The sequence below is a fragment of the Saccharomycodes ludwigii genome, chromosome IV (assembly GCF_020623625.1).
Source record: "Saccharomycodes ludwigii strain NBRC 1722 chromosome IV, whole genome shotgun sequence".
NCBI classification, from domain to species: domain Eukaryota; kingdom Fungi; phylum Ascomycota; class Saccharomycetes; order Saccharomycodales; family Saccharomycodaceae; genus Saccharomycodes; species Saccharomycodes ludwigii.
The window spans coordinates 82,179-109,049 of NC_060203.1; the positions used below are offsets into that span (position 1 = coordinate 82,179).

General features: G+C 32.5%; 11 protein-coding genes and 1 non-coding gene across 12 annotated transcripts; 7 read left to right on the plus strand and 5 right to left on the minus strand.

The window, feature by feature from the left end:
• Nucleotides 1-71: 71 nt before the first annotated feature.
• On the minus strand, nucleotides 72-5,719 carry SCDLUD_003084 (uncharacterized protein; the record flags this gene model as incomplete). The annotated part of the gene is made up of 3 exons (XM_046080026.1): nucleotides 72-520; nucleotides 3,140-5,257; nucleotides 5,470-5,719. 3 exons carry the CDS (start codon nucleotides 5,717-5,719, stop codon nucleotides 72-74), a joined length of 2,817 nt encoding a protein of 938 aa, XP_045934050.1.
• A 1,070-nt stretch (nucleotides 5,720-6,789) lies between these two features.
• SCDLUD_003085 (uncharacterized protein) lies at nucleotides 6,790-11,200 on the minus strand (the record flags this gene model as incomplete). Its single annotated transcript, XM_046081492.1, has 2 exons — nucleotides 6,790-10,526; nucleotides 10,636-11,200. 2 exons carry the CDS (start codon nucleotides 11,198-11,200, stop codon nucleotides 6,790-6,792), a joined length of 4,302 nt encoding a protein of 1,433 aa, XP_045934051.1.
• A 463-nt stretch (nucleotides 11,201-11,663) lies between these two features.
• SCDLUD_003086 lies at nucleotides 11,664-11,735 on the plus strand. The gene has a single exon. It is a non-coding gene; the product is annotated as a tRNA-Gln (tRNA).
• Nucleotides 11,736-11,884: 149 nt separating this feature from the next.
• On the plus strand, nucleotides 11,885-13,603 carry PRP40 (snoRNA-splicing protein PRP40; the record flags this gene model as incomplete). The annotated part of the gene is made up of 1 exon (XM_046077685.1): nucleotides 11,885-13,603. One exon carries the CDS (start codon nucleotides 11,885-11,887, stop codon nucleotides 13,601-13,603), a length of 1,719 nt encoding a protein of 572 aa, XP_045934052.1.
• Nucleotides 13,604-13,798: 195 nt separating this feature from the next.
• SEC11 (signal peptidase complex catalytic subunit SEC11) lies at nucleotides 13,799-14,302 on the minus strand (the record flags this gene model as incomplete). Its single annotated transcript, XM_046077686.1, has 1 exon — nucleotides 13,799-14,302. The coding sequence occupies one exon, from the start codon at nucleotides 14,300-14,302 to the stop codon at nucleotides 13,799-13,801; it is 504 nt and encodes a 167-aa protein (XP_045934053.1).
• Nucleotides 14,303-14,794: 492 nt separating this feature from the next.
• On the plus strand, nucleotides 14,795-15,481 carry SCDLUD_003089 (uncharacterized protein; the record flags this gene model as incomplete). Its single annotated transcript, XM_046077687.1, has 1 exon — nucleotides 14,795-15,481. One exon carries the CDS (start codon nucleotides 14,795-14,797, stop codon nucleotides 15,479-15,481), a length of 687 nt encoding a protein of 228 aa, XP_045934054.1.
• Nucleotides 15,482-15,632: 151 nt separating this feature from the next.
• SCDLUD_003090 (cruciform cutting endonuclease) lies at nucleotides 15,633-17,165 on the minus strand (the record flags this gene model as incomplete). Its single annotated transcript, XM_046077688.1, has 1 exon — nucleotides 15,633-17,165. The coding sequence occupies one exon, from the start codon at nucleotides 17,163-17,165 to the stop codon at nucleotides 15,633-15,635; it is 1,533 nt and encodes a 510-aa protein (XP_045934055.1).
• Nucleotides 17,166-17,632: 467 nt separating this feature from the next.
• Nucleotides 17,633-18,508, minus strand: SCDLUD_003091 (TMEM165/GDT1 family protein; the record flags this gene model as incomplete). The annotated part of the gene is made up of 1 exon (XM_046077689.1): nucleotides 17,633-18,508. The coding sequence occupies one exon, from the start codon at nucleotides 18,506-18,508 to the stop codon at nucleotides 17,633-17,635; it is 876 nt and encodes a 291-aa protein (XP_045934056.1).
• A 1,008-nt stretch (nucleotides 18,509-19,516) lies between these two features.
• SCDLUD_003092 (NRAMP family metal ion transporter) lies at nucleotides 19,517-21,184 on the plus strand (the record flags this gene model as incomplete). Its single annotated transcript, XM_046077690.1, has 1 exon — nucleotides 19,517-21,184. One exon carries the CDS (start codon nucleotides 19,517-19,519, stop codon nucleotides 21,182-21,184), a length of 1,668 nt encoding a protein of 555 aa, XP_045934057.1.
• A 272-nt stretch (nucleotides 21,185-21,456) lies between these two features.
• Nucleotides 21,457-22,866, plus strand: SCDLUD_003093 (uncharacterized protein; the record flags this gene model as incomplete). The annotated part of the gene is made up of 1 exon (XM_046076658.1): nucleotides 21,457-22,866. One exon carries the CDS (start codon nucleotides 21,457-21,459, stop codon nucleotides 22,864-22,866), a length of 1,410 nt encoding a protein of 469 aa, XP_045934058.1.
• A 958-nt stretch (nucleotides 22,867-23,824) lies between these two features.
• Nucleotides 23,825-26,101, plus strand: CAB3 (phosphopantothenoylcysteine decarboxylase complex subunit CAB3; the record flags this gene model as incomplete). The annotated part of the gene is made up of 1 exon (XM_046077691.1): nucleotides 23,825-26,101. The coding sequence occupies one exon, from the start codon at nucleotides 23,825-23,827 to the stop codon at nucleotides 26,099-26,101; it is 2,277 nt and encodes a 758-aa protein (XP_045934059.1).
• A 438-nt stretch (nucleotides 26,102-26,539) lies between these two features.
• On the plus strand, nucleotides 26,540-26,821 carry TIM10 (protein transporter TIM10; the record flags this gene model as incomplete). The annotated part of the gene is made up of 1 exon (XM_046077692.1): nucleotides 26,540-26,821. The coding sequence occupies one exon, from the start codon at nucleotides 26,540-26,542 to the stop codon at nucleotides 26,819-26,821; it is 282 nt and encodes a 93-aa protein (XP_045934060.1).
• Between the last annotated feature and the right edge of the window lie 50 nt (nucleotides 26,822-26,871).

Genomic DNA, 26,871 nt, shown 5'->3' on the forward strand with positions numbered 1-26,871 from the left:
TAGAGGTACTCAAAATCTCAAAGTTTTCTAGTTTTTGACTTGATATGTTGTATTCATATGCTAAGAAAATATCAGATTGCAGAAGAACTATCACTAATAATAAAGGTATTATAAACAATGTTAGGAACAAAATCTTTGGCTCTTAAATAAAACTCAGCTAGAGTTGGATCAGTAGATGTATTTGACCATATGGAATAAAGAGTGAAATTCCCGTTGGCAATTTTGTAAAGATCTAACAAAAAGTCTGGAAAATCTGTATAGTTATAATTCTGGCCATTGTAGTAAATGAAATTTTGGAAAAAAAGTGCGTCACCCCATTTTTCATCATCCACGGCATATTGATACAATTTTGTAGCATCCTCAACCACATCATGATTATCCAAGGAAAGCATTGAGATATTAAGGGTCGCTCCGTATGGAGCCTCTGTATAATATTCTATATTACCAGAACTACCATCGTTAACAGTTATATTGCCAACTAACATATTGTGCAAGACATCTCTATATTCTATTTCTTCAGCTTTCACAAAAAATTTTATTAAAACAAATAAACATAAGCTAATGTAATAAGGCAGTAACATGGTCGTGTAGTTAATATTATTTATTTATCTTCTGATGTATCTATGTATAAAGAGGATAACACAGGTTATGCTGAAATAATACAAGCTATAGGAATATATGTTATAACGAAAAACTCTTCATAGGTTCCTACTTTATCATTTGAACGTCTTATTTATATACTTTCATTTCATCGTAAAAAAATGATTCTTAGGTATTCTTTTTTCATGTAAATAAGGCGTTTAATTCATTCTCTAAGATTAATGCAGACGTTTGTTTATTCCCTTTTTTTTTTTTTTTTTTTTTTCTTTCTTTTCCAGTATCAGGAAAAAGTAGAAAAATAACAGAAGAGGATGTTGCTCTGCGAGAGGGGGACTAAGGCTCGTATGAAGTAAAAATACAAAAAAAAAATAACTTAACTTTTAATAAGTCATTGAGATTATCCTGTTGAGGATGTTCAATACGATACGTTTTTGTTTTACATACTCAACATTCATAGTAAGCGTAATTTAGGATCACTTCTAGTAATTAGCCATTCGATTTGGCAATTAATTTACTATTCTATTTCAGTCTTTTTTTTTTTTAATAATAATATAATTATAAAGATTATTTAAAACAATAGCTCAATCAATAAGAATATCCTGAAAAGTGTTCATTCTTTCATATTCTAACTTGTTCTATCCCTCATTCATATTTTTACTAATTTGGTTAATGTGTTTGGTTTATGCGGCTCCATTTTTATCTACCTGTCCTTTTACAACAAAAATTATCGTAAGCGTAACTCAACATTAGTTGTAGTAATTACGGGTTCGGATTATGGTAATTAATTTCTTGTTCTATTTAGGTCTTTACATATAATAAAGATTATTTAAAACTATAACTTAAATACTTTTGATGAGTAACTTGATAATAAATCATCTCTTTATATATGATTTATTTTCACATTTATATTTGATATTAATCTTTTCCAACATTTCGTTGTTATTCTATAAACGGCATCTTTGTTACAAAGATTTCCTATTAAGGTAATTTCCATTACGGAGACTTCCTGTATGTTGGTTGTAATATATGTTTACTTGGTTTCATATTACGACATCCTCCTCCTCCGAAACTGAGTGCTTCCAGAGTTGTTTAAAGTTTGCCAATAAGGCTGTCTTCCTGTAGTCAGGTAATTTGTTAAAAATCCTAAGTGGTATTTCTACAGATAGAGTTGGATCAACATCGCTGAACTTTGCATACAGCTTAGTCTTATCCTCTGTGATTCCAATTACACTAACTATTTCGGTTAATCTAAATTCCATCTCTTTTTCAGTTCTTGGCGGATGTTTTGGGTACCTGTCTGGGTCATGTTTGAATTCTTTCAACCATTCAATGTTAATTACTCTATGTGTCTTTTTAGTACTTGGTAAATCTATTTCATAGGCGTTATCATTAATTTTCTTTACTACCTTGAAAGGTCCTAAATATATCGGTTGTATCTTCCAGTATTTGCCTTTAACGAAGTATGCGTCTCTGTGTACTAATACATGTTGTCCTGGTTCTAATATAATTTGTATTCTCTTATTGTTCTTGGCTGCTTCATTGTTTTCAGCGTTTGCAGCTAAAAAATCTTTTGTTCGCAATTCTATTGCTTTCAATTTCTTGGCTAATTCGACTGCGGAGTCATTTTGTGCTGAACTCTCCCTCTCCGTAAATATTTGTGGTTTATTAGGAATATAACCCAAATCAACTTCAAACGGAGCAGCTCGAATACTAGATAAATAAGTCGGATTGTAACAAAATTCTAAAATGGGCAAAAAATTATCCCATTGTTGGTGATGTACGGAGCAATAGCTTTTTAACATACGACCTAAGATTTGAATAACTCTTTCAGTTTGTCCATCTGTTTGAGGATGGTTACTACTTGACATTTTTAATTGAATTCCTAATCGTTTCACTAATTCTTTGTATGCAGTGCTCATCATTCTAATATCCTTGTCTGAGGTAATAAATCGGGGAAATCCGTGGTAAGCAAAAACGTGTTTAAATAGTAAATTAATAAGTTCAATGGAACCTGTAGTGGACTTGCATGGTATAAAGTTGCATCGTTTCGAGAATCTGTCTACGACAATTAAAATAAAGTCGTTCTGACGAAATGTAAGTGGTAGTCCTGAAGCAAAGTCAATAGTAATATGTGACCATCGTCCTTTTGGAACATCTAAAGATTGTAGTAAACCTTGTGAGGCTCGTCGGTGTTGCTTCATAACTTGACAGTTGTAACAATGTGCTACGTAATCTTGTATATTCGAATATAAACTAGGCCAATAATAGTCTTTTGCAATTTTATGAAAAGTGATATCGGCACCAAAGTGTCCTCCTAATATAGCATTGTCATGATAGTACTCTAACACTGAATTTCTTGCTTTTTGTGGTACACATAGTCTGTCTTTGTAATATAAGAAATTGTCTTTGTCTATTGTATATGCTTCTTGAAATTGTCTTGATGAAGTCCATTTTTTCTGATATTTCTTGAATAAATGTAAATCCATTCCTTCTGTGTTCACATTATCTATATGTTTCATTCCGTGCAAAACTGCAGCACACCAGGGGTCATTCTCATAAAGTTCAAGCCATGATTTTGCATCAATGGTATCTACTTCTAAGCTTTTACTGTCTCGCGATAGTGTGTCAGCAATATGATTCATTGTACCTTTTAGGTATGTCAAAGTGAAGTCGTATTCACTTAGCGGGTCTAACCAGCGGGAAATTCTTCTTGACGGTTCTTTCTTATTTTGTAATGATAAAAGTGAAATATGGTCTGTTCTTAATTCAAAATGGTTTCCATGTAGTAAATATCGGAAATGATTTAGTGCTTCAATTATTGCTAATAATTCTAATTCTCCAGGTGGGTAATTCTTTTGTGCACCTTGTAAGCTTTTACTGAAGTATCCAATAACTCCAATTAGCTTGTTGTTTTCTAATTTTTCTAATACAGCTCCAAGTCCATCATACGAGGCATCGGTAGTTAGTCTCATGTAACATTTGGGTGTATACGGGACTAATATTGGTGGTGAGCCTAGTGCTTTCTTTAAAGTTTCAACGCTTTGTGTTTGTTCGTCTGACCATTCAGTCTTCTTTGCTGTAAATTCAACTAGTGGCTTAGCTATATGACTACATCGTGGTATAAACCTTCTGTAAAAATTAATCATTCCTAAGAATCTCTGAACACTCTTAATATCTTGGGTAACTATTAAGTTCTTAATAGCATCGGTTTTTCCTTGTAATGGTCTGATACCATCACTACTAATTTCGTGTCCTAAAAATACTACTTTTCTTTGTGCAAAATAACATTTTGATCTTTTTGCAACTAAACCATGATCTTTTAGTCTTTGTAATACTGTTTCTAAGTGTTTCCAATGTTCTTCTGTATTATCACTGTGTATTAGAATATCATCTAAATAAATACAAACAAATTTTAAATCTCTGAATATGTCACTCATTAATCTTGCAAATGTTGAAGGTGCATTTCGTAAACCAAAAGGCATAACAGTAAATTGATACTTTCCAAATGGGGTGACAAAACTAGTCAAGGGTTTGTGTTCCTTTTTCATTGGAATTTGGTAATATCCATTTAATAGATCTAAGGTTGTGAATATTTTTGAAGATCCTAGTTTGGCAAATATAGTGTCTAATAATGGTAGGGGAAACAAGTCTGGTTCTGTATTTTTATTCAACATTCTGTAGTCAACACATAATCTGTAATCTCCAGATTTCTTCTTTACCATGATTATGGGTGAAGCTATTGGGGCTTTGGATTCTTCTATGTATCCATCTGACAATAAGCTATCAACCATTTTCCTTGCTTCTTCTTCAAGCTTGGGTGTACTTCTGTAAGGTTGCATTTTTGGAAGTCTCTCGGGATCCTTTAGTATTATTTCATGGTGTACATTTACCAATTTATGTGTTTCAGGTAATAATTTAGTACCTACAATATCTCTAAACTTGTTCCTGAGCCATTCTGGAATAAAGTTCCATGTTTTATTTTCCTTTGTTTCAATCGTTACCTCTAATAACTCGTTCAACTGTTCTTTGTCCTCGGTTTCTATGTTCAACAGTTCAGGGTTTGTTTCAAGTATGGGGTTTCCGACAATAACCTTGTTGTTAATTGTGTCTAAAATATACGCATCTATTTTATATTCTTTGTCGTTAATTGTAAAACGTACTGTTGTAGCTTTGTTCGTACCTTCTTTGGTTCCTTTAATCGCTCCACTTATACTCTGAAAGGGCGCTTTGGAAACTTCTAATCCAATTATCTCTACTAGATTTCGGCTAATTACACTTGTTGGGGCTCCTGTATCCATCAGGACCGTTGCTAGTGTTGCATCGTTCAATAACAATTCTACTTCCCTCCTCCTTCCAATTTTAGGAGTTTTCATAATTAAGGGGTATATACGAGAGTTTTTTCTTTCTTTGAGTCTTTCTCTCATTCTGTCCATAACTTCATCCCTATCGTCTATTTCTACGATTGGATTCGTGTCTTTTTCTATTCCTGCCGTACTGAGTTGTTCATCTGTACCGGTTTCTATTCCTTCAGCTTTTGTGTCGTTTGTAGCTGGTAATTGCGAGTTAGCATCGTAAAACACTTCTTCCTCGTCTTCGTTATAATATTGTTCAAATTTTCCTAATTCTTCAGGATCAGCGTAGGCAAATTCTACGTGACCTTGGTATAAACTTTTTATACTATTTGGTTCTGGTCTTTGCAACGGTTGGTTGTAATTATTATTATTTTTTTTCTTTTTTTGTAGTAATTTTTTATTGTTTTTGTAGTTTTCTTGTTGTTTTTTCTCTTTTTTTGTAAATCTAGCGATGGTTTTTCTATTTTTCTGTGTGTTTAAACAGTTTTAGTTCAATATCTCTGAGGCGTGGGAGAACTCGCGTTTCTCTTTTGACTCTTCGGACATTTAGAAGCGTAGTGTCCTGAATCACCACATTCATAACATAATCCTTTATCTCTACATAAGCTTTCGAGGCGATTTTTCCAATAATCGTTATTTGAGTTGGACTTGTTGAAATTACGACGTTTGCTGTTATTGTAATCCCAACGTTCTGAGTTGTTGTAATTACGACGTCCTGAACTACTATTACGGTTCATATATTTGGATTGCATGGCATCGATTTCCATGGCATCCGAATCATTGCTTGTTGACGTTGGTGTATCATACCAATTTACATTATTCGTTTTAGATCCTAAGTTGTCAGCTCTCCAGGCCATCTCTTCGGCTTCTCTCAAGGTTTGCGGGTCACGAATTCTCAATTCTCTGCAAATGTCCTTTTTTAACCCAGCGATGAAAGTTACAATTAGGGCTTTTTCTGAGACAAAGTCGGTAGGCAACAACAATCTAGTTTTCTCGAACTTGTCAGTGTATTCCATAACACTCTTGGTTTGTCTCATTTTATTTAAATCAAGGTACATTTGGTAAGGGTCGATAGCGGCGCTACCAGATATCGTAAGCATAACTCAGGATTAGGCGTAGTAATTACGGGTTCAGATTTTGGTAATTAATTTCTTGTTTCGTTTAGGTCTTTACATATAATAATAATATATATAATAAAGATTATTTAAAACTATAAATCAATCATAAAGAATATCATGAAGATATTCCTCTCTTTTATACTTTTATTATTCATTCTCGTTCTTATTCTTATTTCCCGATTACGCGGTCGGATCTTATTATTCGGGGCTACATTGTATTACTAATCATGCTTACTAATTGTGTTTACTAATTGCTAGTTATCATATGCGTTTGATTGATCTCATATTACACAAAAAATGTTGTAAGGTGAAGTGGGCTAAAGATGTTACTTGGTTAGACTCGTTCTAAATCGATCTTTTCTCGTTATTATATTTCTTCTATATATAATATCTAATTACATAAGTCTAAACTAACTTATACAAACAAGGACAATATATCTACGAAACCCAAAACTCTTTAGTGAGATGTTGGCTTTATATACTCCTGTTTTCGGTTGTCGACACGACAACTTTTACAACAATTATGACAGCGCATAGCCTTAGCTTTTCGATGCGTTGTTCTCAACTTCGGTACTGCGGTGTTATAGTAGTATTTGCTTTGCTGGCATAATCACTACTAAGCGTAACATCCACGTACAAGTCTCTTTACGGATAAATCATAATAACATAGTATCTCACTATTTACGGTTATTAACACGTGATTTATCTTGTTATAAGGTTTACCTTATAACATCTTCCCCCCTCTCGTCAGATACGGACTGCTTATACAACTGTTCAAAATTATTTATCAGAGAGCGGCGTCTCAGCAGTGGAAGCGACTTAAACATTTTTAACGGAACAGCGGCAGTCAGACGAGGGTCTACGTGGGCAAATTTACAATAGACTATACCTTCAGACGGTGCAAAACCTATTACACTAGAGATATTTTCGAGCCTATTCCTTAACTCAGTTTCAGAACGAGGTAGTTCCTTTACATACCTTTCTGAGTCGAACTGATATTTCTTTATCCATCTTACGTTGATCACTCTATGCTTTTTGGAAGTCTTCGGTAAGTCGACCTCATATGCATTTTCATTTATTACCTTAACAATCTTAAACGGGCCTAAGAATATCGGTTGTAATTTAATGTAACGGCCTCCAGTGAAATAAGCGTCTCTATGTACCAGAACATAGTCACCTACAGCGAACTTCTCTTCCCTTCTCCCAGGATTAACGGCAACTTCCATGTTGACCTGGTTTTCTTTGAGGAAATCTTTTGTACGGAGCGTGATAGCTCTAAGCGACTGGATCAAATCTACAGCCGAGAAGTTCCTTGCGGCTGTTAACGAGGTACTATCTAATAACGGTTCATTTGGTACATAGCCCAAATCCACTAAAAACGGGGCGGCTTTGACGGCAGAGTGATATGTAGAATTATATACAAATTCTACTTGGGGTAACAATACATCCCAACGGCCCTGCTCTAGCCCGGCATATGATCGTAACAGTTGTGTCAATGTTTTAATAGTTCTTTCACTCTGTCCATCGGACTCAGGGTGATTCGAAGAACTCATACACAGTTTAATACCTAGTCGTTCTGTAAGTTCTCTGTATGCGTTACCAGTAAATCTAACATCTCTATCACTAACGATCCTCTTCGGGAAACCGTGATAACAAAATACAAATTGAAATAACAAATTAATAGTGTATTCTTGAGATAACTCTTTATTACATGCAACAAAGTGAGCACGTTTACTGAAACGGTCCACTACAACCAGTATCATGTCTTTACCACTTACTGTCGGTGGTAAACCGGACACAAAATCAATGGATATATCTGTCCATCTTCCTTCAGGGACCTCTAACGGTTTCAGTAAACCATATTGTCTATTACGGTGAAACTTAAACACTTGACAATTCGGGCAACTTGCGACATACTTTTGAACTTCATGATCTTGACGTGGCCAATAATACGATTCGGTGACTTTCTGCAACGTGACATTATAACCAAAATGTCCACCAAATAGACCATGATCATGGTAGGTATTCAACACCAACTGTACCTTACTACGAGGGACTATGTATCTATCTTTCCAATACAACAAATCCTCCTCTAGACGGATCATTTTTCGAAACGCATTTGACAATCTATAGCGTTTAATGATCTTATTAAAATAACTTGTATCCGCTTTGCTAACTCGTATCTTCCCAAGATACTCATCTGGATTCAGAGATACTAACAGAGCAGCACAATACGGATCTTCCTCATAATCATTCTTCCATTCACACGGATCAATGGATACGAGCTCATCAATAACATTGATTTCATACGGAGCTCTTGATATTGCATCAGCAACGACATTGTCATGACCTTTAACATACTGTAATTCGAAATCATATTCGGACAATGTATCTAACCAACGGGCAATTCTTGTGCCTGGTTCTTTTGTTGTTTTCAACGACAGTAAACTTATATGATCGGTTCTCAACACGAATCGTTTACCATGCAACAAGTACTTAAAATGTTCTAGTGCCGAAATAATTCCTAATAATTCTAGTTCTCCGGCGGGGTATCTCTGTTGAGCACCTTGTAGAGATTTAGAGAAATAGGATACGGTACCAACTGGGTTCTTATTTTCGTCCAGTTCTTCTAACACAGCACCAACACCATATTTACAAGCATCTGTAGTTAATCTGTAACTAGCTGTAACGTCAAATGGTATCAACACGGGCTGTTCCTGTAACGCTCTTTTTAATGACTTCAGTGCTTTATCTTGTGTTACTCCCCACGTTGCTTCTCCGGAAATAAACGTATTAATCGGGCGTGCAATAATGGAGCAACCTTTTATAAATCTTCTGTAATAATTTACCATGCCTAAAAAACGTTGTGCTTCCTTAACGGACCTTGGGGTCGGAAACGCACAAATGGCATCAGTTTTACCTTGTAATGGTTCAATCTTACCAGCACTAATTTGGTACCCTAGAAACTCAACGGACGATTGAAGGAAATGACACTTCTTCAATTTAGCTATTAAGCCTTCAGACTTCAGGCGATCTAGAACAACGTCTAGATGATTTAGATGTTCTTCTTTTGACTTTGAGAACACTAGAATGTCATCTAAATAGACACCAACAAATACTAGATCACGGAACAACTCAGCCATATAACGTGCAAATGTGCTCGGAGCGTTCACCAGACCGAATGGCATCACTTTATATTCATATTTTGCAGTGGGTGTCACAAACGCGGTCTTATATTGGTCTTCGGATCTAACCGGTATTTGATGATAACCTGAGTGCAAGTCTAACGTCGAGAATATGGTAGCTTTACCAATTCTACTCAACAAGCTATCTATACGGGGTAACGGGAATGGATCTTTGACGGTGATCGCATTCAACTTTCTGTAATCAACACACATCCTGTAGCTATTATCTTTCTTCTTAACCAATACAATTGGCGAGCTACACGGGGATTTTGACGGTGTGATGAAGTTCTTTTCTAACAAGTCATTAATCAAGTCGTTAACAATACTTTCATTTTTCGGTGTCAACCTATACGGACTTATTCGAGGAAGTCTACCATCAGGCGCCAGAACAATCTCATGTTCAACCTTCCTATCCTGTATTTTCGAGGGACACAATTCATTGGATACAGTACTCTTGTACTTCAATCTCAAGGATTTCGGCAACAGTTCAAACGTGTTACAATCCTTTTTCGGAGATTCACTAACGGAAATAACAAATATTTCATCTTCTTCTTTAAAATACCTAGACGGATTATCTACGTAATCAATAGGTAATATACTGTCATACGGAACCAATACATTTTCGGGTTCGACAGTTTCTCCCAGGTGTAGTAACTTCGGGTAAGACCTTAAAACAGGGTCACCAATAATAATCTTCTGCGAGACGGCAGCAGTAACGTAAGCATCAAACTTATACTTTATATTTTCAATCGACATAACAATACTAGTCGCAACACTTGATGTGGCTGTTTCAGCGGAGACAGCGCCATAAAAAGTGAACGGCGGAGCTGAATACGTTTCTAATTTCAACTCTGAGACCACTGAACGATTCACAAATGTAGTCGGTGAACCAGTGTCTAACAATACTAGCATTTCTTTATTATTTACTACACCCTTAACTTCTCTTTTACAACCAACCAATGGTTTCTTTTCAATTAACGGATAAATTTCGAATTTCGGTAACTTTACAAATTCGCGTTTATCATCACTCACAGATACTTCTGGACACTTTTTTTTCTTTTTTTCTGTTTTTTCCTCTTTTTTCTCTTTTTTCTCATTTTTCTCTTTTTTTCTATTTTTATGTTTTTTATACTTATATTCACTATAACTATTCATACTCTCAGTAGTTCTTCTGGGAACATTCCTTGGAGCTATGTCCGCCTTTCTTGCATCTAAAGCACAAACCCAACCTAAGACAATCTGATCTAGACATGGTTTTACGTGCCATCGGCCTAAATCTATTATTGTTAGCGTTATTCGGGGTATAGTTATATTGACGAGATCTCCGGCTATCACTTATAGCGTCGAGTTCCATGGCGTCTGGGTCCATTATCCGGGAACTATTGAGATCAGGAAACGGTTCCTTATACGACTTCATGTTGATCATCACATGCTTCCAAGCCGTCTCCATCGCTTCCTGCAACGAGTCGGGTTTGACCACTCGTACATATTGTACGACATTCGGTGGTAAACCATATAAGTACTGATCGATTTTGGCATTTTCGGACCAATACGCATCAGGTAGCAAATCCACCAATCGAAAGTAACGGTCGCTATACTCTTCAATTGGTACCTGGCGGGTCATGCGTAACTCTCGAATCTTCTGTACGAGGTAGAACGAGTCAGCTGCGCCTTGAAAATGGTTCTTGAAATCCACTACAAAGTTGTCATAGGTAAGGCCTTCAAAGCCATTATTCGTACCATACGAGACAAACCAACGTGCAGCAGGTCCTGTCAAGGAACGTCCAAGCGTTGCGATCTTCGTAGCTTCATTTTCAATGTTCCTAGTGGCAATCTGGATGTGAACTGTAGCTAGAAAATCTGATATTTCATAGATATCTTTCCTTCCATCGAAAGAACGTGGTGTATTCAACTTGATATCGTTATCTAAATTATCTAAATACATAGCGGCGCTACCAGATGTTGTAAGGTGAAGTGGGCTAAAGATGTTACTTGGTTAGACTCGTTCTAAATCGATCTTTTCTCGTTATTATATTTCTTCTATATATAATATCTAATTACATAAGTCTAAACTAACTTATACAAACAAGGACAATATATCTACGAAACCCAAAACTCTTTAGTGAGATGTTGGCTTTATATACTCCTGTTTTCGGTTGTCGACACGACAACTTTTACAACAATTATGACAGCGCATAGCCTTAGCTTTTCGATGCGTTGTTCTCAACTTCGGTACTGCGGTGTTATAGTAGTATTTGCTTTGCTGGCATAATCACTACTAAGCGTAACATCCACGTACAAGTCTCTTTACGGATAAATCATAATAACATAGTATCTCACTATTTACGGTTATTAACACGTGATTTATCTTGTTATAAGGTTTACCTTATAACAAAAAATGTGTAATCGGTTCTATAGTGTAGTGGTTATCACTTTCGGTTTTGATCCGAACAACCCCAGTTCGAGTCCGGGTAGGACCTTTCTTTTTTTTTGTTTTTTTTTTTTCCTTTCGTTTCTTTTCAGAATAAAATAACTTAAATTCCATATAATTTATAAATTTTTTTAGAAATTTCACTGCATAAACTTTCACTAAACAACTTAAATAAATACACCCTAAACTTTTAAAGGTATGAGTGTATGGAAGACTGCCACAGATGGTAAAAGGCCATACTATTATCGTACGGATACTGGTGAAACAACTTGGATTAAACCAGTTGACCTTTATCTTACGGAAGAAGAAAAATTATTGTTAAAACATGGGTGGAGGATTTTTACTACAAAAGAGGGGAAAGTCTATTATTCTAATTCGAAAACAAATAAGTCAAGCTGGACCATACCGAATTTAGACATTGCTACTGGTCATACTAGAATTGAAAAGAAATCACAACCTATTAAAGCAACCCTTGATACAAATCTTCAATTGAAAACAAATATCCAAGAGTTTAAAAATAACTCGAAATTGCTTAATTTAGAGAAAAATAAATCAATAGATGAGGCAGAAAGGTTATTTATGGAAATGTTAAAGGAAAATGACGTAGATTCAACATGGTCTTTTAAAAAAATCATTACGGATCTGAGTTGTTCAGATCCAAGATATTGGGTCGTTGATGATGATCCATTATGGAAGAAAGCTATTTTTGAAAAGTATCTAAACACTAGAACAGAAGACCAACTACTAGAGGAGCACAATGCCATATCAAAATTCAAACCAGCCTTTATTGCAATGTTAGAATCCTACGGAGATAACGATAAGAAAAAAATCAAATACTATTCCAGTTGGAGAACTGTGAAAAGATTAATTGCAAATGAGCCAATATATAAACATTCTGTAGTCAGTGAAAAGATTAAAAGGGAAACTTTTAATGAATACATAGCAACTTTAAAATCTAACCATGATACAGAAATGGAAAATAAAAGGGAAAGAGCCATTAAAGAATTGACCAATTATTTGAGCAAAATCATCAAAGATAAAGGAATATTAGATTGGAAAATATTAGAGTCCCAATATTTGTTTGAAAATAATCAGAGATATTTACAAAACAAAAATTTTTCAAACTTGACTAAACTTGATGTTTTAACTCTATACCTAAATTTGATTGAAGACGAGAACCATAGCAAATTACAAAAATTAAATGAATTAAAAAAAAAAAACTTTACGCAGGATAGAGTGGCTAGGGATAATTTTAAAAAGGCACTATCTGAATTAGAAATATACTCAAACACAAGATGGCAAGATATTTATCCATTGATACAAAATGATTACAGATTTAAGGATTTGATAGGCAGAGCTGGTTCTTCTCCGCTAGATTTGTTTTTAGATTTGGTGCAGGAAAAGAAAATTGTAATGCAAGGTCTGGCAAACACTGCAAAACAAATACTTATAACCAGCGATTATAATTGGGATGACACAAACGCTAACGTTAAAGAAGAAATTTTGAGTCTTTTAACTAAAAATAAATCTAAATTAAAAAACGAGATTCATAATAAGGAACTTAATATAATAACTGATATGATTGTACAAGATCACGAAAGTGAAATGGAACGTGAACTAAGAGAGAAAGAACAATTTTACAATAGGGAGTTGAACATTTTTGAAAATTTATTAAAAAGGCTTATGTTACGTTCTCCATCAGAACTTATCGGTAATTGGAATAGAGATAGACAAGATATTTTAAGTAAATATCCAGAATACCAAAAGTTGCTAGAATATAAAAAGGGTAACGATGACATGCAAAACATTTATGAAAGGGTAATAAATTTAAAGCTCGTTGGACAAACTATACCTCCCAAAATTATTGGTGGTAATACTAATAACAGCAAAAAAAGGACATTGTCCCTTGATTATTGAAATCACAGCATTTTTTTTTTTTTTTTTTTTTTTTTTTTTTTTTTTTTCCTTTCCCTTCGTTTTAATATTAAGTAAAAAAATAAAAATAAAAATAAAAATAAAAATAAAAATAAAAATAAAAATAAAAATAAAAATAAAAATAAAAGCTAAAATTAAAATCAGTTTGCAAATACGTACAGTCATATATGAATAACCTCAATTATTAAAAAATAATGCTGCAATTGCCATAAGTCCGTAGAATAAATAGGCATTGTTTTTGTTTTCACTTACCCAAATAGTTACATATCCAACTTGCGGTAAAAATCCTTTAACAGTACCTAAAATGTCAGTTGACTTTTGTAAATATTTCTTGCCTGGTGCATATAAGGGTATATCGTTGCCGTTATTGTTATCACCTTTCGTTAACAAAAATTGTTCGCCCTTTCGATTTTTATGTTCTCTTAAAACTCTATGTACAATTGGGATTTGTCTATGTTCTACTTCATAAACAACTATATCGCCTATATTATTATATTTATTTTTGTTCCATAGAAATAAAACATCGCCTCTATGGAAAGCAGGCTCCATAGATCCTGACAAAACAACAACTATAGGAGATTCAGAGTTTGTGATGATACTCAACCCTTTCCAAAACATAAAGGCACCGGAAAAGATGAAACATAGGTTTAAAAAATTGGTTAATTCTTTTCTCAAATTCATTGTGATTTACTTATGCTACAGTGATGAACAGTGTATATGAGCTATGTGAATTTTTTTTTTTTTTTTTTTTTTTTTTTGCTTTTTATTATTTACGATCTGAACCAAAAAAAAAAAATTTAATAATAAAGTTTTATGAAAAGCCTGGTAAAAATACCAACTTGGATGGAAAAAGAACCCAAAAAAAAAAAAAAAATTCAATATATAAAAACATTCAATGGCTGAAATATTTTTGTTTGTTTTTCGGATCCTTAATTTCGGATTTTTAAGCGATCGGATTTAACTGATAAATTAGAAAACAACAGTTAACAAAAGTAGACTTTAACAATTAATTTATACACTTGTTCATTCTTCATGTTCCCTTAACTTTTTAAATTAATCAATTCTATCTTTTTTTTAACCCTTTTTCATTCAATGTCATTGTTTTTTCTTTTTTTTTTTTTTTTTTAAAAGTAAAATCAGTAAAGAACAAAATAAACAAACAAACTGGAAACAATGTTAAAAGTCGTAATTGTAGGTGCCAATGGCAAAGTTGGTCGTTTACTATTAAACAAAATAATTTCTGCCTCTCCAACTCATTTTGATAAACCATTAGCCATAGTTAGAACAAAAGACCAAGTTGATTATTTTACTGAACAATTTCAAGATAAAATCAATGTTTCCTTAACATCAATTGAAGATTCCACGGTTGATGATATCGCTAAAAAAATATCTGGATATGATGCAGTAGTTTTCACTGCTGGTGCAGGTGGTAAAGGGGTGGAAAGAATTTTCACTGTTGATTTAGACGGTTGCTGTAAAACAATCGAGGCCTGTGGAAAAGCAGGGGTGCAGAGATTTATTCTAGTAAGTGCAATTCATGCAGAAGATCGTGAAAAATGGTATCATACTGCGTTGAGGAACTATTATATTGCTAAAAGAGCCGCAGAACATGAATTGAAATGGTCAAACTTGGATTATACAATATTACAACCTGGATCTTTAGGTTTAGAAAAGGGAACTGGCAAATTATGCCCTGCTATTGATATTGAATCGAAAAAAGACTCATATTATCAAATCCAAAGGGAAGATTTAGCCACATTTATCGTAGCTAGTTTGTTAAACCCATCAAAAACCATTAGAAAAACCATTCCTTTGGCCAATGGCGACGAACCAATTTCTGAATTCATTGATAAGTTATAATAGTAGTATATACCTATATATTTATATGGATCTAGTAGATATATTTACATGGGTTCTGTTTATGTGAGTGATATAGATAGTTTTGTTGAAAAGCAATTCTTTTTTAATATTAGTTTTTAGCCTTTCCAAGCTTTTTTTTTTTTTTTTTTTTTTAACTTGAATTTTCCTTTTTTATTTTTTTGCTTAAAGGAACCATATCTTTGGAATATTCCAAAAAGCAATTGAAATTATCAATTAACAATTTTTCTAAATCATCGATTTCCTTTTGTACTAAGAAAGATTTCCCTACAATGGTAATAGCTAGCAAACGGTAAGTCCTGAACCATTGGGACCATGCCAAGCAATGCAATAAAGAGTCTGCTAAATCATCATCTTTGCGTGTGCCGGCAGTTGGTATATCCAATTTCAATAAATCAAAGAGACTTTTTCTTGCTTTAACAGCCACGTTTCCAAAGCTTTCCACATCATTATCAAACATTTGGTCTCTTAATTGCTCAGATATATTTAGAAATGGCAAAATTACATCATCAGGTACACTAAAAGAGACTTTATTTTCTTCTAGTACAGATTTTTTCAAAATATTCCAAACAAAAGTTTTCCTCTTTAATTTAGATGATATTTCCTCCGATTTAAGATCTTCTTCAGTGGTAAAATGTTTTTGTGCTGGGGATTGATCAACAGATAAGGTGTTACCAGTGCAAATTTTAAGCCAATAATTAACCATTTTTTGAGCATTAGAACCATGTACTATACTATTTTTATTTGTATATTCCCAATGGTTAGGAACTGAGATTGTTGGCTTAAATCTATTTTCCAAAGTACTGGTTAAAACATATTCGAAAACACTATTTCTATAGACGGGCTGTAAAACTTGACTTGAACCTCCTGTTCTTATTCTTTGAGATTCAACAACAATACCTGTATGTGCATATTCACTTTCGTTTGGAACCAAAAAATCAGCCAAATCATTACAAACGGAAGTTATGATGGATGGATTAAATTTGGGCGCTAATTTTGAATTTCTATATTTTCGAAGTGTTTTTTCTTTTAATTTTGATTTTCTTTTAGGATTTTTTTTGTCAAGATTATCGAGCAAATTTGCCCCTTCTCCTTCTTCTGTTTTTCCCGAGTGTTGTTCATTTTCACATAACTCATTATCCTTCACTCCATTTTCAGTGTTTTTTATTTTCTCTAAAACATCTTCAGAATAATACATTGATTCAAACATTTCTCTGCTTAGTTTTGGATAAAAGTGTTTTCTATACTTGGCAAATAGATCTAGCTTCCCCCACATTGTTAACGTTGGCGGGATTTTTGGATTATTTAAATCGATTTGAATTTTGGCATATGAGAAGTTGGATAAGCCAATGTCGATGGCAATTATATTAAAAGGATTAGGTGGTAGAATGGGAATTCCGTGTATGGATTTGTCATTACACTTTGATTTCGCGTTCAATACAATGTTTCTAAAGTGGTTTATTTCATTTTTATCATTAAAGTTGTTGTTTGTCCACTTTTCATACAAAAAACATTGGTTTAGTGTGTAATCTCTTAATAAAGTTTTGGTAGGTCCTAGATTAGAACCTAATAAAAACGATAGTTTTTTTATAGGCTTTACATTACATTTCTTGCAAAACCTTTCAATTAAATCAACACTGTTTGTTAATTTTTTTGGAACACCCATCTGACAAAGTGATTTTTGTCTTTTTTTTTTTTTTTTTTTTTTTTTTTTTTTTTTTTGTTTAAGTGTACTACTTGATCATTTTTGGAGTGGATGGTAGGAATAATAAAGGATAAAAAATCATAGATAAAAAATCATAGAAAAAAAAAGAAAAAAAAAAAAAGAAAAAAAAAAAAAAGCTTTAAAATTTAGAGCCATTAAGTATATACATGTTTGGACATTTTAAAATATTATATAATAATAAAAGGACAAATAAAAAATAAATGTTTTTTTTTTAAATAGTAATTACACCCAAGAATATATGACGCAATTCCTTGTTATAAAATCATTATAATTCATTATACATCGACCATTTTTGTCTTTCGTTTCCATTCCATATGCAGTTACCTACTTTACTGGCGGGAAAAACATATTACTGAAACGATTGATATATAGCTAAAAGGAATGGCTTTTTTTCAATGAAAACGATTCTAAAATCTAAGGAAATGGATTATATAGACAAAACCGAATAAAAAGAAAACACTTGCACCAATTAAAGAAACAGTTTTCATGCTAACCTTGGAAGCCAATAGGCTGCCACCAATGACAGCTATACTGGAACATAATATGTTTCCAATACAAGCAGCTAATATACAAAGCCAATATTTGTCAGTAAATCCCATAATAATAATACTAATTTGAGAACGATCGCCGATTTCACCCAAAAATACCATAACGAAAACTTGTAAAAAAATTGGAGAGAACATGTATGATAAAAACTTTGTAAATCTTCTGATAACATTATTAAACGAATAAGAACGGGAGCTATTAATACCAGATTTACGTGCATCACCACCCTTCTCTGCGTTATTTAAAGCTTTGTTTAAATTTTTAACGGACATTTCTTCCTTAACTTCAGCCATGGTTTCTTCAACACCAGTACTACTTGACATTTGTAAAGCTTCCTTTAAGGTTGCATAACCAAACAAAAAGAAACATAACGCACCAAGTAAAGTAACTGGTTTTTCTGAAATCAGTGTTGTTATAGAATGACCTAAGATGCCAGACAAAATAGTCATGATAACCAAAGAAGATGCAGATCCAAAAAAAACAGTCCATTTCGAGTTACGCATAGCCATTAAAACTGCAATTATAAATGTTTTGTCACCAATTTCAGAGACAATAATCATGGAAATGGCCAAAAAAAAAGACTTTACCGGGTTATCTACATATAGATCATCATCGTTGTTTTCAGCAGCAATTGTAATATTAGGCTGACTGATGTCTACTATACCATTTGCCAAACACGCTTGTAAGAAGAATGCTAATAATAAGGATGTAACAAACAAAATGTTCTTTTGATGCATTTTTGTTTAGTGATTTTTTTTTTTTCTTTTTTTTTTCTTTTTTTTTTTCTTTTTTTTTTTCTTTTTTTTTTTTCTCTTGAAAATATAGAAAATGATACACTTAAGTTATATATAGTTAAAAATGGACAAACATAACTAATAACTCGGTTCAACTACATGACACTGACGACAAAGAAAAAGAAGCAGGAAAGTTTAAAAACTGGTAATAATAATAAATGACATTGATGATTTTAAATTATACATTTTGGTGCAATTTTTATAAGGGAAAATCTTTTTTAATTTTATGCTCTGAAAAGGAAGTAGTAGATATTTAAAGAGTAAGAGATTTCTGCACTTTGTTTCCTATTCATGAAATTCCAAAGATGATTATGAGTAAATACATAAATATTAATTTCTCATTTGGTTTAGTTGATTGGTGAAGTGGTTAAGCGCAGGAAGGGATTGTTTTTAATAATAAAATGAACTGTCACAATTAGACAGTTAAAATAGGTTGATATAAAACGGAAAAAGAGAACGGTAAAACACTCTGTAAATCTAGCAAAAAAGTAAAAAAAAAACACTGAGCAAATTTGCTTAGAGTGAAATGCAAAAGGAAAAGGGAGTATTTTTCTGTACGCTGTGTAAAATATAAGAAAAACAAGGGGACAGTTTTGGTATTTATCAGTACATTCAACCAACGCTTGAAATTAAAACAAATACCAAAAAAAAAAAAAAAAAAAATCTAGTAAAAATAAAATCTAAAAATAGAAATACAAAAATTATTAACTTTTTTCTTTTAAAAACAAACGCTTCGTTTTATAATCCAACTAAAAAAAGAAAAATAGTTCATTCTTTTTTATATAAATACATTTTGCTTATAATCCAAACACATTTTATTCCAATTTGTTTAAAGCTCTTTCGTTTTTGTCATCGTCTTCAATTCTTATATCTCTTTACGAATTTTATTTTTTTTTTTTTCTAGAGAAAGAGGAAAAAAGAAAAAAAAAGTCTTGCAAACACTATTAATACATGATATTCCAATCTTCGGCATCAAATCCCCAGCCACCAAAGTTAGATACTTTATGGGGAAAACTTAAGAATAATGTTTCTACTAAGACAACAGAGGTATCTGCTGATGGAAACCTTGGAAGCAGCAACGGTAATAACAGCGGTGTCCAGCCTAGTAACGACAATCATTTCAATGGTCGCCCTGGTTTTTTTACAAGAGCAAAATTAATTGTAATGAAGTATGCCAAATTCATTGGCCCAGGGTTAATGGTTAGTGTTGCATATATGGATCCAGGTAATTACTCCACTGCTATTTCAGCTGGTGCTACCAATCAATTCTCATTGTTATTTGTTATTCTATTATCGTTAGCCTTTGCTTGTCTTTTGCAGTCGCTATGTATTAAATTAGGTTCTGTAACGGGACTAGACTTGAGTAGAGCCTGCAAACAATTTCTACCAAACTGGTTAAATATCTTACTGTATTTTTTTGCTGAATGTGCAATTATTGCGACTGATGTGGCAGAAGTTATTGGTACAGCCATATCTTTAAATATTTTAATGCATATTCCATTACCTGCTGGTGTTATAATTACAATCATTGATGTACTATTTGTCTTAATGGCCTATAAACCAGGGAGTGGTATGAGATTTGTTAGACTATTTGAGTACGTGGTTGCTGTTTTGGTATTTGGTGTTTGTATTTGTTTGTGTATTGAATTAGCTTTTCTTCCAAAAAATAATAATGCTTACACTGTGGCAAAAATATTACGTGGTTATGTTCCATCTCATCAAATGATAGAAAATAATGGTATTGTTCAAGCAGTTGGTATTTTAGGTGCTACAGTTATGCCACACTCCTTATTTTTGGGTTCTGCATTGGTTCAACCTAGGCTACTAGAATACGATGTGCAAAAAGGAAATTATTCAATGCCAAATGAAGGGAACGATGGCGAAAAAAAGGTTGATAAAGATGTTGTTGAATCAGAAGCTTATTTTAATTATAGGCCAACAAAAAAGGCAATACAGTATGCTTTGAAATATTCCATTGTAGAATTAGTGGTAACACTTTGTACCTTTGCTCTTTTTATCAACAGTGCTATATTGGTTATATCCGGTGCTATACTATATGGCAGTCCCTCTGCTGCAGATGCAGACTTGTACACTATTTATGATTTATTAACTACTTCGTTAGCACCTGCTGCAGGTAAGATTTTAATGGTGGCCCTTTTATTCAGTGGGCAATCTGCGGGGATTGTTTGCACCATGGCTGGTCAAATTGTTAGTGAAGGACATTTGAATTGGAAAATCAAGCCTTGGAAAAGAAGAATAGTAACACGTTCAATTGCTATTATTCCATGCTTAGTAGTTTCTTTGTGTATTGGTAAGGATGCCTTAAACAAAGCCTTGAATGCATCGCAAGTGGTTTTATCTATTTTGCTACCCTTTTTAAGTGCACCTCTAATTTTTTTTACTTGCAAAAAATCTATAATGAGAGTTAAAGTACCATCCGAAAACACATCAACAAATATGTCACTAGAAGGTGGTGATGAACTAGACGAAGGTGAATATTGGGATATGTCTAATAATTGGCTAACTACTATCTGTTCTTTTGTGGTGTGGATATTTATTTCGTTTTTAAATATTTATATGATTGTTCAGCTAGGTATTAGTCATGGTGATATTTCCTGAAAAAAAAATATATATATATATATTAAAAATGCGACGCGTCAGATAAGTTTGTGTCAGTGCGATTTTTTTTTTTTTTTTTTTTTTTTTTAATTTATTTTACATTATAGCCAGTACTAAATTAAAATAATTATACATAAGATGCATCAATGAATTAATTTGTACATCTTAAAATATCTATCTATACATATATATATATTTAAAAAAAAAGACAAGTTCAATAAGGTAATATATCTATTAATAAAAACATAAAAAAATTGCTAATATCAGATATAATGAAAAATTATAACAAAATAGAACGAATATGCTCCTGGCATCAAAATCAAATATATTCTGAGACTACTTTCAAAGATTCGTCTCAAAATAGTGGGATTAGTTGCGTAGAAAAAGAAAAGAACCATGTCAAACCTTCTCACTACAAAACTTTTAAAAAAGCTTTAACGAGTAGAAGAAGACAATACAAAAGAGATGAGCATACTACTTATTATTGTTTGAAGAGCAAAAAACTTACCAACAAGAACAACAACGACAACAACAACAACAACAACAATACTTCCGACATATTGCTGGACGTAAAATTAATAGCAGGGAATGAAAATACTAGTTTTAAAGAGAGTTTAAAGATATTATCCGCAAATAAGTTATTCACTAAATTTTTTTCAAATAGAAACCATATTACAAAGGCGAATGATGATAATATCAATAGTAACGACAACAATGAAGATAGAAATGAAGAAGCTTCAGATTATAATAATTATGATAATGATAATTTTTCAATCTGCCCCAGTATATATGAATATAGAACCAACAATAGTCTTATTAAAACCTCCAATAGTAATAAAAACGATAAAAATAGTGCCAATGATAGCGGTAATTTGACATTAACACAACTCTACATGGGAAACTCTGCTAATGTGAATAGATGTTTAAAAGATATGGATTCTAATAGATATTCACAAAGAGTACTAAGCATTGAAAAGAAAAGACAAGAACAAGAACAAGAACAATATACAGGTATAGATAATCTAAATAAAAATAAGTTATCATTAAGAAAAATTTTTACCACATTATCTACTAGACGCCATAATTTTACAGGCACTAGTAATAGATATAAAAATGGTAGCGATCTAGAAAATAATGGTGCAAACTTTTTGTCAGATTATGCTAAAGAACAAAATGAAAATTTAGTAAGGTTTTTATATGGACAACGAGAAAGTTATAATAATGACAATGGAAACAATAGTAATTTATTAGTAGATGAGTGGTTTTTAGGTAGGATGGATTTAGGACCTAACTACAATATTGCAAATTCTTATGCGGGAACCCAACAAGCTAATACTAGAATTGATACTAATAAAGGGATTGTTATTACTGACACAACTCTGTATTTGCAAGAAACCGATTATTATGCGGATGATGAAAGAGAGGAATTGGAAGAGGAAGAAAAGAGAGACGCAATGTCGACAAATGAGTTTGTTGTGTGTGATATTTCACTTACTAAAAGTGATGACTCAGGTATGAATACGGATATATCTATTAAATTACAGGAGTGTGGTTTACTAAGTAATTTGGAAACAACCACTAAAATTGAAGAATGTATTGACTTGGAAAATATTAGTAAGTGTAATGCGGACAGTAATTCTAAATCATTTTTAGAATCAAAAGGAGCAAAACGAGTTACTTGACAGTACTAATGCCAAGATGGTATTTTAATAAATGAATTAATACAAAAAAAGAAAAAGAATAAAAGATACTTTGTAATTAGGATGTAATATTTAATTTTAAATAGAAAGGAATGTCTTTTATTAAGTCAAAATGATCTATTTTTTTTTTTTCTCTTTTTTTTTTTTTACTAGTATTATATGGTGATCTTGAAATCACTTAGTACGAAGAGTCTGATGTGATGCATTTATATTTTTTTGTAACCCGGACCGAGTTTAATTTATTTCATCCAATAAAAATAACAGCAACAACAATAATTTGTGACCTTTCCCCCGTGCGGTGTTGTCTATGACAAGTAAACGGTCACTTTTAAAAGTGCAATCAAATTGAAAAATAAAATTAAAAAAAAAAATGCGTACCTTTTTCTTCTTCTTCTTTTTTCTTTTTTATTTTATTTTATTACCAAGAAAGAAAAAAAGAAAAAAAAAAGAAAAGATAATTTTTTATTTTGGAAAAAAGGAAAAAAAAAAAAAAATTAAAAGGCTTAAAAAAAATAATAAACAACAAACATTAAACAACTTCGTCATCATCACCATCAGAACCATCACCATCATCACCACCACCACCACTACCGCCATTTTTTTATTTTTTTTATTTCTTTTTCTTTTTCTTTTTCCCTTCTCTTTTCCTTTTTTTTTTTTTTGGATTCTATCTTAACAACGTTCTTTACCAACTTAAAAATATATTCTTCTATATTTATAAATACAAATAGAACTATAAAGTAATAATATATATAGTAAATCATAGAAGGGGAAAATAAAATATTAATAAACAAGTAACAAGAAGCTATATATCTAATAATAATAAAAAAAAAAAGTAGAAACGTAACAAACGAACAAATAACTGATACCGTTTTTATTGTATTATTGGTAACACTTTGAACAAAATTATACAAAACACCCTACAGCGCAAAAATATCAGATGATTAAAAAGCAAACTGATACTACTACCACCAAAATACCGGCCAAAAAAAAAGAAACTACTCCTAACTCATACAATGATACTATCAAGCAAAACAATTTAAGTGAAATTAAACCAGTCTCTATTTTAACAAACGGAAATGCAATGAGAAAAAAGAGTGGTGTCAATATAGTTGATCTGAGTGGCGGCATTTCAAAAGATAACAACAATAACTTAAACACTAACGTTAGGTCCGTTTCTTCAAACAGTGTGACAAGTAATTCAAGTACTTCTTCCACCTCCAGCATATATCATTTTAATAATAACAATATTAAAAATAGTGGAAATAATAAGAACATAGTCAATAATATATCACATCCATGTTTAAAAGTTAGAACAGCATCCAATGATAACAACACGAAGGCTTCTCTCCCCAATGGCATCACGCCCACCAACATACTCACAGTGACCCCTGCGGAATTTATTTCAGCCACTAGCACATCGTCTTCTGAACTAAAGACTCCCTTAACTGCCGTTCAATTTAGTTTAGACGAAAATAGTGTAAAAAAATTAACTCATCATAGAGGCTCTATTTCCACCATACCTATGGCAGGATCAAGTGCAAATAGTTCCTTTTCTATTACCAGTAATACACCTAATTCTGTCACTTCATTATCATCCGCTAATCGTAGTCCATCCTCTCACAATTTGTCTAAGCTGTTTTCGACGAAGCAACAAGATATTGCAATGAGTGATAGCACTGCCGCTGGAAATACCTCAACGTACAGCGATATTGGTTATAATAACACAAGGAAGAGCACCAATGGAGCTTTATTTGTATTATCTAAAACACCTTCCCCTAAAGGAACCAAAAACAACAATGCCAGCTTGTCGAAAACTCTTTTACCTGCAAGCCCACAAATTTCTATAGATGATTCTAAAGATAACAATGATACTAATAGAAAGAATTCTATGTTTCAGATGCCAGGCGATTTTACCGTACCTAGCAAGGACAACACTAATAAAAAAGAAGGGGGGAAAATAGTTTCACATTCACAAGAACTGAAGCAGAAACCCAGCGGCAATAATACCAATAGTAGTGCCTCAAAAACAATCATTGGTGATCCAAACACGCCTCATTTACCGTTTACTGATTTCTTTCAGAAAAAAGTGGATGATGCGAAGATACATATTTTAATAGGTGCAACAGGCTCGGTAGCCACCATTAAAATTCCACTGATTATTAACAAATTTTTTAAGAAATATACCCCGGAAAAAGTATCGATTCAATTAATTTTGACAAAATCTGCAGAAAGGTTTTTAAAGGGGGCTAAGATTAGTAGCAACGTGAAAATATGGACAGATGAAGATGAATGGTTTGGTTTTAAAAAAATTGGAGACCCTATTTTTCATACAGAACTAAGAAAATGGGCGGATATTTTTCTTATTGTTCCATTAAGTGCAAACACTTTGGCCAAGATTTCTAATGGTATTTGCGACAATTTATTAACTTGTATAGTCAGAGAATGGAATAGCAATGTTCCAATATATGTGGCGCCGGCCATGAATACCTTTATGTATATTAATCCAATGACTAAAAAACATCTAAAATTATTACAGGAAGATTTCCCACATGTGGAGGTGTTGAAGCCGGTAGAGAAGGTGCTAGTTTGTGGTGACATAGGTATGGGTGGGATGAGAGAATGGACTGATATTGTTGAAATTGTAGTTCGAAGATTAAAACTCATAAGAGGCACTGAGATAGGTACACCTAACAATAATTTTATTACAGAAAATAATAATAATGGTGACCATGGCCTAACTAAACGTACTGATAGTATATCCAGTCTGAACTTAATTAATAATATGAATAGAAATACCGAATTAGTGGCGGAAGGGGAAAGAAAAGATAGTGTTACCAGCAATAGTAGTTATAATGATAAAAATAATATTAATGGAAAAAGTACGGAATGTCAGAAACTGAATGCTGGAAATAAAATACAAACTGGCCAAATGCAAGATGATAAGAATATTAGAATTGGAAAAGAGGAAGAAGATGGAAATGAATTAAGAAAGAAAGTACTGCTTCAAAACAAAAGTAGTTTAGAAGAAAGCAGGGATGAAGAGGCAGAAAATAATGACGATTCAGAAGAAGAAGAAGAAGGAGATGATGATTCAGAAGAGGATGATGATTCAGAGGATGATGATTCAGAAGATGACGATTCAGAAGATGATGATTCGGAAGATGAAAATGATGACGATTCCGATGATGACCCAGTTGTTATTATAGATAATTAAGTACTTATAAGGATGATAATTGTTTTATTATATAAATGTAACACCTAAATGATGAAAGTAAATGTGCTTGCATATCTGCATTTTTATAACCTTACAACCGGTTACGAGACTGCTATGTATTAAATATTTACATTGGTGAGAATTTTGTTTCATTGGCCAATTTTTTCTTTTCTTGATATTAATTTCAAAATAAGCCGGGTAATAGTAGTTTTTTTTTTTTTTTTTTTTTTTTTTTTTTTCGAGTAAAAATAAGTTAGGAAATTTCAAAGCGTGTATGTTAATATAGGAAAACGAAAGAAAAAAAATTTGAAAATTCATGTCTTTTCTTTCTTTTCTTTTCTTTTCTTTTTTTTTTTCTTTTTACTTTATTAGAAACTAGTCAACATTTACTTATAGAGGCAAACTAAATACACACATACACAAACAACAACAAATAAAATGTCATTTTTAGGTTTCGGTGGCGGTGCTCCACAACTTTCCTCTACTCAAAAAATCCAAGCTGCTGAAGCTGAATTAGATTTGGTTACCGATATGTTTAACAAATTGATTGGTAATTGTCACAAGAAATGTATTGATACTAATTACTCAGATGGTGATTTGACTAAAACTGAAGGTAACTGCATAGATAGATGTGTTGCCAAATATTTCGAAACTAATGTTAAAGTTGGTGAAAATATGCAAAAAGCAGGCCAAAACTTTACTCCAGGTGGTAGATTATAATTGAAATGACCTGGAAAATGTAAGGAATAAGATAATGTAACAAATATTTC